This window comes from Melozone crissalis, unplaced genomic scaffold, assembly GCF_028551555.1.
Source record: "Melozone crissalis strain CALT ecotype California unplaced genomic scaffold, PUWL_Pcris_2 ptg000027l_1, whole genome shotgun sequence".
NCBI classification, from domain to species: Eukaryota; Metazoa; Chordata; class Aves; order Passeriformes; family Passerellidae; genus Melozone; species Melozone crissalis.
In genome coordinates, this window is record NW_026535805.1 from 76,602,159 (window position 1) to 76,614,643 (window position 12,485).

At 43.8% G+C, this 12,485-nt stretch overlaps 1 protein-coding gene across 1 annotated transcript; it reads left to right on the forward strand.

Moving 5' to 3' along the window:
• Positions 1 to 572: 572 nt before the first annotated feature.
• LOC128939094 (cytochrome c oxidase subunit 7A2, mitochondrial) lies at positions 573 to 4,410 on the forward strand. Its single transcript, XM_054279863.1, has 4 exons — positions 573 to 682; positions 1,741 to 1,827; positions 3,264 to 3,348; positions 4,196 to 4,410. The coding sequence occupies exons 1-4, from the start codon at positions 665 to 667 to the stop codon at positions 4,252 to 4,254; spliced, it is 249 nt and encodes an 82-aa protein (XP_054135838.1). The 5' UTR covers positions 573 to 664; the 3' UTR covers positions 4,255 to 4,410.
• Positions 4,411 to 12,485: the final 8,075 nt, after the last annotated feature.

Below are 12,485 nucleotides of genomic sequence, written 5' to 3' on the forward strand. Positions count from 1 at the left end.
TTGGTTGTGTGTTTTTTTTTTTTTTTTTCCCCCGCATGCAGAGCGCTCTGTGTCCCAGCCACTAACAGGGCTTAAGGCAGAGGGCAGGTACTGCCTGGGGTGCTTTGGGGTTTTCTGAGTGTAGCGGCTCAACAAAGGATGGACGCCACATCCACGCAGGGGTGCCAGAACCGCTCCCGAGTCGGACCCAGGCTCTGCCTCGCTCGGCGTCCTTGCCTGCAGTGGCGGCCCCTGGGCATTCCAGCGAGTCCAGGCGAACAGGCGCAGCCCAGCGTATGGAGGACCTCGGGGGCACATTTCAAGGATTTCCCAAAGCGCCCTCTGAAGGCGCAGGGAGGCGGCCGCAATCACAGAGTCCGGGGGCAGCAGGTTCCCCGCCGGGGCTGCGTGGGCAATCAAGCGCTCCCAGTGTGCCTCAGCCGCTGCCGGCCCTGCGTGCTCTGAGACGTCACCGCTCCTCCTTCCCGGCGCCGGGGTCTCAGCCCGGGCTCCCGGCCCCGCCTTGCTACCCAAGCCGGGCCGGGCGGACTGGCGGGGGGCGCTGTGGGCTCTGCGGCGGCGCTCCGGGCCGCTCCCTCTGTGGTGCGTCCGCCGTGGGCGGGGGAGCCGCTTCCCCTTCCGCTGCCCTTGTTGCCGGCGGGAGGTGACAGGACCAAGAGCCGCGATGTGGCGGAACGTGCAGGTGAGGCCCGAGGAGAGCGGTCCGCTGCCGCCGGCGGCGTGTGGGGCTCGCTCAGGGTGCCCGCCCGGCTGCGGGGCTCGGCCGCGGTGGCCGCTCTCCCTGCCGGGCGCTGCGGAGCGACCTGCGGGGGTCGGGGCAAGGTCCACGTAGTGCTGAGCTTCAGGGACTTGAGAGGATAAGGCTGAGTCGCGGGGCTCGGTACGCTTCGCTCGTCTCGAAGGAGATCTGTTTTATAGCGTGTTTGTTTGGGGTGGGTAAGGAGAGATGCCTGGTCCGGTTCCTTGCAACCAGCGTCGCCTGTGTGTTTGCTCGCCCCGGGGCTGCGTTTGCAGCGAGGGTAATTGTGTGGAAACGGTGTGTTGTCAATGTTGCCTGAAGGAGGCCGAGGCCGCCTGCCGCTTAGAGCTGCCGCACTCTGAGCCTTGACATTTTAGCAAAGGCAGATTAAAGAATTGTATATAGGTCATTGATTTTGGTAGGCTACCCTATATGATCAGTGTGTGGAAACAGATTCCAGCTCAGGACACAGCAAGGTGATTTAAGCTGTGTGGTGGCATGAAGGTGCTTCCTTAGCACTCTGAAGGTTGCCTCCTGTGCTGGTGGCTCCTAGGTGAACTGCAGCAGTGACGGGAGTTCCTTGTCTTCACAAACACAAATATTTTTGTCAAAAATATTATTGTCCCTTTCGGTATTTAGATACAGAAAATGGTGCCTAAAACTGAGGTCTAAAGGGGCAGAGGCTGAGATTTCTCCTGAATGGGAACCTGAAGTTTATGCTGCATATCCATAAATCCGTTGTGTCTTACTGAAAGTAATTTTCCCGAGTTTTTCCTTTCCGGGTAGCCAGTCAAGCAGTCCTTTACATAGTTTGCTGAAAAATTTACTGAATTCAAAACTAGCATGTTTTGGTGAAGTTTTGTATGTTTGTTTGTTTTTAAAAGCCTTTCATTTTTGCTGTTCCACTTCTATCTTGCTTTTCAAAGAAGCAATTTCTACCCAGTGTGGACAGAGCTGTGAAATGTCACTGTTCCTAAAACACTGTTTATCCTTTATTTCAGGCTCTTCGCCAGATTTCCCAGAGAACCATAAGCACTGCTTCACGCAGGCTTGTAAATAGAGTTTCTGAGAATCAGAAGATATTTCAGGTAATGAATGAGTTGAATAATGTTAGTAGATTAACAAGGTTTTAGTAGATCATAACTGCATGGTTTTTTCAAAAGAACTGGTCAGGCTCCCCTTTACATCTGAAGAGAGCTCTCAAAATCTGTTGTATGACTAGAGCATTTGCAATTAGCAGTTATTTTCTGCAGAGGTTGAGTATTTTTACATGCATTCTTGACTTGCTGACTCTTTAGGGGTTTTTTTTTACCCCATGAAATGATTTTTACTGGAGTTTCTTGTAAGTATTAGGCATGGTACAAATATAAAGTACTCTGAAATTAGTTGGTATGGGGGAGTATGTCCAGTGAAAAGACAGAAATAACAGTGAAAAGGTAAATCTGAAATCCTACATCTCTTTCTATAGCTCATAGATAAGCCCCGTAATTTTTAATAAGGATGTGGTATTACTGTATTTCTCAGTCATGAAAACTGTAAAGGTCTTAAATGATTGGATTAATTCCTTGAAAAATATTGCATCTTTAAAAATAATTTCTGAATTACTCTGTTCCTGATTGATAGGGCCACTAGGTGAAGTAGTAAAAGCAGAGAACATTCCAGAGAGTAATCCCAGCTGTGAGCCACAACCTGGAGCTGTAGCTTCAGACTGAGGATAAACTGATCTTCAGCTCCGTGAAAGGGACCAAATATATTAGAAGCCCCACTTCAATTGTTTTAGTTTCTTATTGGTTTCCTTTCCTCTGAAAGAGAAAGCCAGTCTTGTTGAGACACTGGACTAAGGAGCACGGTGTTCATTGTGAGCCAAGGGGAAGGAAATGGGAGGGTGATGTTGGTGATGGGACAGGGTCAGAGGTTCAGTTTCTGCTGGCAGAGATCTACAGGCATATCTCTTCCTCCTTCCATTCCTTTCTTGTGGGAGAGCAAGTTAAGCTGGGGTAAGGTGCAGGTCGCCAGCACTGGAGGCTGGCCTGAAATCCAGAGCAGCGTCATCTTGCTGACAGGAGTAAAGATCACGTGGTGCTAGTGCTTAGGAGTTCTGCTTTGGGTGGAGCAAAACAATTTCCTGTGTGCCACCAAGTGACAATAGAGACTCCTCCCCCTGTTGCTCCCTGTAGCAGGGACTGACTCTGCTGGAGATGGACGGGAGGTTTCTAGGGGTGGTAATCACATCCCGTGCACCTGAGGGCTCTGGCTGGTGTCAGAAGTGTTCATGCATCTGCCAGTCACTGCTTAAGGTACAAACTGTGCAAATGGCTTTTTATATTCCCCTAGTGAGTCATCACCTGATAGCAGAGTGAAAGCTTTCAAGACAGAGCAGGATCTAAATAAGGTTCAGTGTCTTTTGGGAGTCAGAAAGATATTGTGGGGTAGTAATTCTTCCACTGGGTAACTGTAGTTATATTAACGCAATATTGTAAATACTGCGTATAAATAGTTAATTTTTGTCACTTGTTTCCATTAGGAGGACAATGGCCTCCCAGTGCATCTTAAAGGTGGGGCAAAAGATTCTATGTTTTATAGAACCACTGCGGGTCTGACGCTGTTTGGTAAGGCTAATACTGAAATATTTTTGCTTTGGTACAATTTCCAGTGCACTAATATTAAAATATTTTTGCTTTGGTGCAATCTCCAACATGAATGGTGTTTTCTCTGTAAAATAATTATGCAATGCCTTCAGTCTCTTCTTTATAACATGCAAAGTTTATATAAAGAAACGAAAACCACATTTGGACATACTGTGTATTCATTTGTGCTTTTTCCAGGTTTAGATTTTCATATTACTTTTTCCCAGGCTAAGCACCATGGGTCTGAATACTCCTTCAGGTTTTACATATGGTGTTAGGGAAAAACAGAACTACTTCATGTATTCTGCAAAGGAGTAAAATGTAATTATAGCATGTACATGAACCAGTTTTCACACTAGTCTGACTTTTCTTAGTGATAGGTGATACTCAGTGTTCTGAGTTTTCATGTGCTGTGAAAACTAGCAGAATTATAACCAAGATTCATAATACTATATATATGTAATCTTTATGTTGCTTGTTACCTAATTTTGCAGTAGCCTCTTAAACGTGTTGATCAAATGGATTTTCAGTCCAGCTACTTTAAGAATTAGTAACTTACTTCATGATTGTGGGGGTTCCACAGATATACCTCTGCCCACTTTTTTTCCCCCATCTCTTTTTTTTTGCAGCCTGTGGAAATGTATTTATTTAAATTTTTTTTCTCTAAAATATGAATTACCAAAAAAAATTGAGACGTGGCTGTGGAAATGTATTTTGTCTGAATTGCAGCTGCTTTTTGTCAATATTTCTTCTGGAACAAACTGGAAAGCTGACTTCAGAGGAATTCTGTGTGCTAATCTGAAAATATCTTTTCTGTCTCTTAATTCAGGAACAATGTATGCTGTTTATTACCTTCTTGTCTCTTCAATGCCTAAGAAGCCGAACTGATTCCATTTGAGGATGCCTCAGCAACTAACATCTCTTTGTCCAGTTCCCATGTGACTGTGGTGGCAGCTTATTATAAGCAGCTGACTTAATGATTGGAATCACACGTTAATTGTAACATGTAAACTGCAATCAATAAAGCAGTTTTTACGTGGTGGAGTGGGTGTCTGGACTGTATCTTCTGTTTATGTGTGTGAGCATTTGTGGTCCTAGGGTCGCCAGGCTGGTGAAGAGGGCTCTAAACTAAGCTTGCTGGCAGAGGAGAGCCTCAGCCCTTCCCACTCCTCATCTCAGTTTGATGCCAGTGCCAGCCATAGATGCCCAGAGCCAGGAAAGGGATTACAGGTCAGCAGGAGCCCCTGCAGAGCAGCACAAAGGACTCACTCCAGCCAGGAAGTCTGTCTCATCAGGGACACAAGAGTGCCTCTGTGGGAATGCAGGCATCATAGGGAATGAACAGGAGGAGTTAGAGAGTGCTCAGATGTGCAAGGCTATGCTCTCAGTGGCATCACAGAGGAGCAATGGGATGGAAGGACTGGCAGGGAATAGCAGGTGCTACCCTCCGTGTCAGTGACCAGCCACGCTGCATGGAACTCCACTGGGGATGGATGAGGAGTTGATGGGGAGCTTGTGGGTGAGGATTAAAGGGAGCACAGGGACAGGTGGCATTGTGGTGGGGGTCTGTTGCTGGCTACCCAACCAGGAGGACTGAGTAGATGAAGCTATAGACAGACAGCAGCAGCCTCGTAGTCACCAGCCCTGGGCTTATGGGAGACTTCAGTCTCTCTTGGAGGGACAGCAGAGCAGGGCATAAGCATCACTTGTAAGGTACTGTGATGGCTCTTACTAGCTTGGTTATTGCAATTATTGGGGAAAGTCATAATGGAAACACATTGTAGCTCTGCATCCCTAGTTCAGTTTTATGTTCCTAACAGAATTTGTGCCTTTTTAACTTTCCTGTCAAGTGGGTTGTGGGTAACCCACAATAACTTGTGGGTTATTGTGCCTAAAGTCTGGTGTTGACTCTGTAACAAATACGGGGCTTCTAAAAAAAACCCAAACAATTTCATCAAAGTAATCGTTTTGTTTCTCTTCTCATGGAAACAGTGGAATTTTCAAAATGTGAAAACAAGCTCAAACATCTAGCCTCCCACTACAGTGCTATTTTAAGCCTCTTGTGGATTAAGTTTGTTTCCAGTTTTTTGTTGCTATCCTGGAGAACCACAGTATACTTGTTAAACTTGAGGCAAGCTGGAAGAGAAAGGATGAGTATACTCAGGATTCTTTCTAGTAGAACCAAAAATCTTAAAAAAAGATGAATGGGGGAATACCCCTCAATGGTAGCTTCTCTGCACAGATGGCTTTGGCCAACTGCATGACTAAAAGAATAAATACTTGGATGGATTTGTTGGAAAAAGGTTTGGGAAGTGGGGATGAACATTGATTCCTACAAAGAAGAGAAACCCCGTGGCACAGTAAACTATACTACACAGAATGTGAAGAATGTGAAACACAGAACAGTGTGCTCTGTGCAGTGCTGGTAAGGCTTCTGCTGCCATCACATGCCAGTGTTACCCTCAAGATGTGGACCAAGTGATGGGCACCTGGAAGGCAATGTAAGGAAAGATCACTGTGTTTAAAATGCCCACATCTTATCCTGCCTACAGGGATTATGGAGAATTTTGAAAGGAGTAATTGTTCAAATAGTCCCAACTATAAAATCCTGTGATGAGCTAGGCAGTAAATTTGTGTGTACATGTTTGAGTGTGCACCCAAAGCAGAATGTGCAGCTTTCTTGTGTTTGCACTGAGCTGTGTCTCAGTCCATGTCCCCGGGATCCAAAGCAGGCTGTGAGGTGTGGGGCCGGCAGCAGCCCTGGTGGCAGAGCATGGGGGAGTAAAAGGCAAGCTAGGAAAAAGTTTCATCCTACAGAGCAATCACTATTTATAGTCAGAGCCTTGAAATGTTATTTAAATGACTATGAAATGGCAAAGGCTTGTTCAGGCAGAGCTGGGCGCAGCATCCCCGGGCTATGTCCCTGGAGCGGGAGCGGGCGGCGCTGCCCCAGCGCGCTGTGCCGGGCGCTCGCAGGGAGGCGTCCGCGCTCCGCGCTCCGAGAGAGAGAGCTCTGCTGCTGCGGGGGCAGCGGGAGGAGGACACCGAACCAAACCCACGGTCAGCTGCTCAGCACCATTTTATGGGACTGCATTGCAACACCAGGAGGGAAATTCCCATCTGCTGTGCAGTCTATACATGGATCTCATTGCAAGCTCAACCACATCACAAATTGTGAGAGGTAAACTGGGTGGCTATATTGACTATATATTGTCTCTCTCTAGGAGAATACAAAAATAGAGCCATGTATTTTCTCTATTGCTAAAATATCTGAAGATCTTAACTTCAGTCTCCCTATGGGTATTATATGAGTAGCAGAAAATAAAATAGGCAACATCCATAACTCCTTGCTAATGTGAAAAAGTTGCAACTATAAAGGAATCAAATGGTCACTTATATGAAGGCATGGGCTTCTAGACATTAATATACTCAACTTAGAAGTGTGCCAACTTTGTCAAAATAAAAGAAAAAATTCTTCATGCCACTGTTAATAGAAATTAATATTCAAGTAATAATCGGATGAAACAGAAAATGAAATCCTCAGTACTGCAGTTCCAAGTTCCACAATCCTTTCTGAGACTCCAAATGTACAGACCATGTTTTACTTTCTCCATTTGGAAGGTAGCTCAGAATATCAACTCTTAGAATGGTGCCCTGGGCTACATTTTCTTGGCTGCTGAATACATGTATACATCCAATTAGCCTGACACATACAAAAATTTCCCCAGTAAAAGTCTGAGTACTAACAATACCACAATAATACAGCATTGACTTCCTGAAAGACACCATGAAAAAGTTCAGAAACTCTCTGAAGTAAAAAGAAAACTCCAGGGAGATCTCTAAGTGTATGATCTTCATTGTACTTCTTTTTTTTCTTTTTCCAGATCCCAGAGTAAAAATATCACTTTTCTAGTGTTGCTCACCTTAGCCATCACTGCTCTGAACTATGAGAAACCATGATGAATTTTTTTTCTGTTTTCATACTATGCTGTCACTCCTTACTCTCCCATTCTTTTTCAATTCTTTTCACTATCAGAGCTGGAGATTAACCTTCACAGTTGCTAGGGTGAATCAGACTTTCAGAGTCAAAATCAAACTGATCAACCTGAATTGACCCTAAATAAGGTATTTAGGGGATGAGTAAGTCAGAACTAACGTATCTTTTCATGTGCATGCTTGTGCGATTATTTTTTTAAAGAAGTTCCTTTTAGCAATAACACCACCTTCTCTAATCTAACTTGCCTGAGTCTTTCCACTTATTTTTTCAGTACTCAGTCAATTCTGCTGTAAAAATAATGGCTTGTCCAGAAACACCATCTGAGGAGAATCTCTTGGCTGGACTGTAGTTTTTCTGAATGTAAGTATTCACAGAATCACAGAATTAACTAGGCTGGAAAAGACTTTTGAGATCATCAAGTCCAGCCTATATCCAAGTCTTCAAACTCAGAGAGCAACACATACAGTCTGATACATGTTTTGGTCTTGCCTCAGTATTTTTGAAGAGTTGTTGTTATTATTCACAGGTTTTCCATTAGACTAACTGATCACAGCCTCCCCCAAAACACATCTAGAGCTGAAAGCACACTTGTACCTATTTCCTCAAAAATATGCATCCTTGTCAAAAGTGGTCATTGGCTGGGATTCCTGTTTATAAATGTTGTGACGAGCCAAATTCATTCTCAGGGAGCTGAGGAGGTACTTGTGGGAAGGGGTTATCCCACTGAGTCCCCAATCAGGCAGTTCTGAGTTCAGATCCTCAGAGAAAACCAGTGTCTGTATGCAGCTCACTAAGGTCTCAAAACATTCACTCCCATTGCTTATAGCCTGCTGAGCCCCAGAGAAAACTGCCAGAGAGATGAATTTGTCCTTTGCTTAGGTGTTTCTTTGAGTTTCCAATCCATAAGAGTGAACTTTCTGAAATATAAGGATCTTTTGCCTCTTCAGTCTGGTTTATCACGTGCAATCTTCTTTCTGCCTCCACAGTATTTCATTCTTTTATTATAATATTAACCTGCTTTAGTATTTTCATTCATGAAAATGTCTGTCCTTTGCCTTGTTGGGTCTCCGCTCTCTGCAAGAAAAGGCAAGATGCTGTCTGATGGGCATGGAAATAAGTTGGAAAGTGATGATGAGGTAAGATTTACTAATATTTAAGCTTTATGTACGCAAGAACGTGGAAGGAGTTGCAATAAAAAAGACCACAGGAGGCTTGGAGTTTTAAAGTTACCTAAGTTAAGGTTTCCTAAAAAGAATTGTTGCAAACTAAGTATGAAATGAACAAGGTCACAGTATTGCTTTAAAAGCATATTTCAGCATAAACACTCTCCTCTGTGAACTACTTTTGACTGCTAACAGAGCTGTAAAATAAGAGAGAAGTAGAGTGTCTTGTGATATGTCAATCTAATAAAATTTTATCCTTCACCTTAGAGATATGTTGTGGAATAGCTCTCTTGAGGCTGCCTGTGAAGTCCACCTAGAGATACAGTTCCTTGTGATTTCACCAGGAGCAGCAGAAGAATGTTTTCCTTGAAAGGAACAATAAGATGTTCAGTGGAGATACTTAAAATGTAGTGATTGAGTTAAACATCTTGTAGAGGACTTTTCAGGCCCAAAGAGACATAGTCCAGTTTCAACAACATCTGAAATGGAAGAAAAAAAAAATTAAATACTTTTAGATAGCTGTCTTATTTTTCTATGGAAGATTTCCCTTTTAGCCAAGAAATCTGGGCTGTGCAGGACTCAAAGTACATGATCTGTCCACAATGTTCATTTTTGTAGATTAAGATTCTTCTAAGAGTTTCTCTGTAAATCCTATGGTACCATCCTCATCAATGCAACTGTAACATGATTAATAGATATTTGGAAATGCTTTTGGGAATAAAAGAGAGAGAGAGAGGGAGATTCAGTGCTGTTACACTTCATTGCAGGTATTGAGACAGTTTGCTCTGAAAAACTGTGAGCAGCTTCTGTTCCTACAGGGTTCCAAGGAGAAGCTTGTGATTCTGTTAGGACCTTTAAGTAACTAAAGTGTTCTTAATAATAATTGAGTTATATATGTTTATGTAATATAAAAATGGTTCTGCATTGTTTCATCTCAACATCAGCACTTACTCTGGATGACTAATGCTCTGGGTCCTGAAGTTTATAATGGAAAGGCTGACACACACTCAATCTTATCTATCATAGCACTATGCAAAAGGGAATTATATAATTAAAACATTATAATGATCTCTATTGCTCAGTGGGCAGTTACAAGTCCCACAGGAGTCAGGCCAACTGTGTTATCAAGGTTTGTTCAGTCATCTCTTAGGAGCAGTGGGCACATTTTGCTAAATATAGTGTAGTGTGCTAATAAGTGCTCCGTGTGGACCATTGCACAGGGATCACTGTGCCACAGAGCTGGAGTGCAGTGCATGGGGTGTTAGCCCACCTCCCTTTGGCTGAGATTTTCAGAAAAAAGTTAAACTTAGACTGCTAAAGCCATACTCTGACATTTACATAAATAGCCTGATTTTTCAGAAAAGCAATACCAAGAAATTCTCTTCTATTAAAATAATGAAATAGAAAAATGTCTTACAACAACAAGGAAAGATGTTATTATTTCTGGAAATAGTGCTCACATGTATGAGCAGATTTCTGGGGAAAGAAGAGGAGAACCACAACTTTTGGTTTCCCATCCTAATTAACTGTGGGGTGTAAATGCAGTTTCTGGAAGAAAGTCACAAAACAGTTGTGGTGCAGGATAGACCTCAACACTATGGCATTTTACAGAGTTAGGCAGGAATCTCTGTCTCAATCGGTACCTCTCTGGCCAGGCCTGAGATCCAAAAGCAGAAAAATGGATGAATAGGACCTGAAAATCACATGTTTTGATCAGCTCCAGGCCCATTTACTGATCTTATTCTGGTTCCTGGTAAATAGATATTTGCATGAGTAGACTACAAAGCTTTGTATCAGCAGAAGACTTCACTGGCTAAAGCACCAGAGATAGAAAGTAAAAGTGCTTGATCCAATGCCTCAGCAAGGGTGCCCAACACCATTTCAGGTTATACCTGAGGCATTTGCTTGCGGCTGGCAAATACAACAGAGGACCTGCAGGAGACTCATACTCTTGCATTACAGCAAAGGGGAACTATCAGGAGGCCTGTAACACTCAAAACATCCCTGGGAGCTTGCCCCTGCCCCCTGGGTGGTCCAGAACAGTTTGAGATGTGTCAGCATATGTGGGTCCTTGTCTGTAGCTGGCAGCTCCACAGGAGATCTCTGATGCTGCAGAACCCTCAGATGGCTCCAGAGCCCACTGTGATAGCAGCTGATCCAAGCCCCATGGATGATGAGTGGCCAAGCTGCTCAGGCACTGCTGAGTTCAGTAACTCTGGGCTTCATCAGCCACTGCAGAAGTTTAGAAGCTGGGCTCACATGCAGGCACATAATGTACCATAACCCAGAGCCAAGTGCCACCTGAGGTGGCCATGCAGGACAGAGCAGTGGGCACAGCCAATGTTCCCAAAGGGCAAAGCTGCAATGGTGGGGCCAATGTCAAGGAGTACACGTCCTCTGCTTGCCTCCTCAGCCACTGTGGAAGTTAGAGAAGCAGACTCCAGAGTTTTTATTAGAAAATAAAGTCCCAACAGCTACCTACTCCTGGCATAAAGGGATCTCATCTTGCAGCAGCTGTTCTTAGCTGGGGAAGAAGATAATGATGTGGTAAAGCCCTATATTATGATATGCCTTAAACAGGAAATCCCCTAAATACATTTCAAAGGGCACTGGGCAGAGGGTAAAGGAGCAACAAGTCAGATTTGCCAAAGGCCTATTTGTTTAAAAGTCCTAAGCAGATTAAATTTATTTATTTATTTATTTATTTATTTATTTATTAGTTTTGTTAAACAAATAAGAGACATTGGAGCTAGTAGCAAACACATTTCTCTGGATAAAAAATACATGCAGAAATCAAAACAATGCCAAACGCAAGACATGTGCACTGAACTGGGCTGACTAAAAGCTAACAGAGTAGCGAGGCCAGCTGGAGAGCATCCAAGAGATCGGAGGAAAGGGCATATGAGAGGAGACATTTTAACAGCCTCAAGTGAAGCCTCTCAGCAGGCTGTAGAGGTGTTGATACCCAAGTGAGAGACTCAACTCCCAACAGGTGAAAAAGGCTGTCAGCAAAGAGTACATGGAAGCTTTCAAGTAACCTTTAAAAGTAGAAACAAAAGCCAATAGTTTTCTGTTTACACAATAGAGTGCTTCTGATACTGAAGCACATGGCAGCATCTATTTATAATCCAAATAAATCTTGCGTTCTGGTATTTGGAACTGTCCATATTCAACATATTGGGAAGCAGCAGCCCCAAGGCTGCATTAAGAAATACTGATTTAGTTCTGCATTGTTTTGGTCCATGTATTTTCCTCCTTAGTCCCTTGCCAGTTAAGAATTGCAAAAGAAACAGGTTTCTTTTTCAAAGCTGGCTCATGTGGAGTTCATAAATGTTGTGACAGGTGATACCTAGGCTGTGTTTTCAATGCCTTTGAGCTAAACTCTTGCCTGACTCTTTTTTCCACAAACTCTCAAAGTGTCCAAGTGTCCATCAATATCTGTGATAGGTGACATTCAGATGAGATCCCCAGATGGTATGTCCCAGGAAAGTATGTATAATTGAGGCTATCCAGCTCCTTGGGCCTGGTGCATTCCCTAGATGTGTCCTAGCCCAAGTTTTGCCTCTGGTGCTCTTTCTTTTGCAGAGGAAAAAACTGTGATTGATGCCACAGTCTGCCAGTTTGAATATGAAGGCACTCAGACTGAGAAGCTGGGGGGAGTGGGAAGCAGAGATGGGGGTGACCATGGAGTCCACCTCCCACAAAGTTTAGAAATGATAAAAAAAATTACATGACTATCATATGCAGACATACTGTAACAGCAAAAGGGGTTTTAGCAAGACTGGTGGGATCTGTACCTCTGACAGTCACATACAAGAAGGATTTTCCCAGTCTGGCTTCCTTGCTCCCTGAGAGTTTGCAGACAGGCCAGCAAGCAATTGCAAGCAAGCAATTTTTCACAATAAACCAAGGCTATTTTTGTGGATTGGAACTTGATGGTACTTATGGTCCTTTCCAAC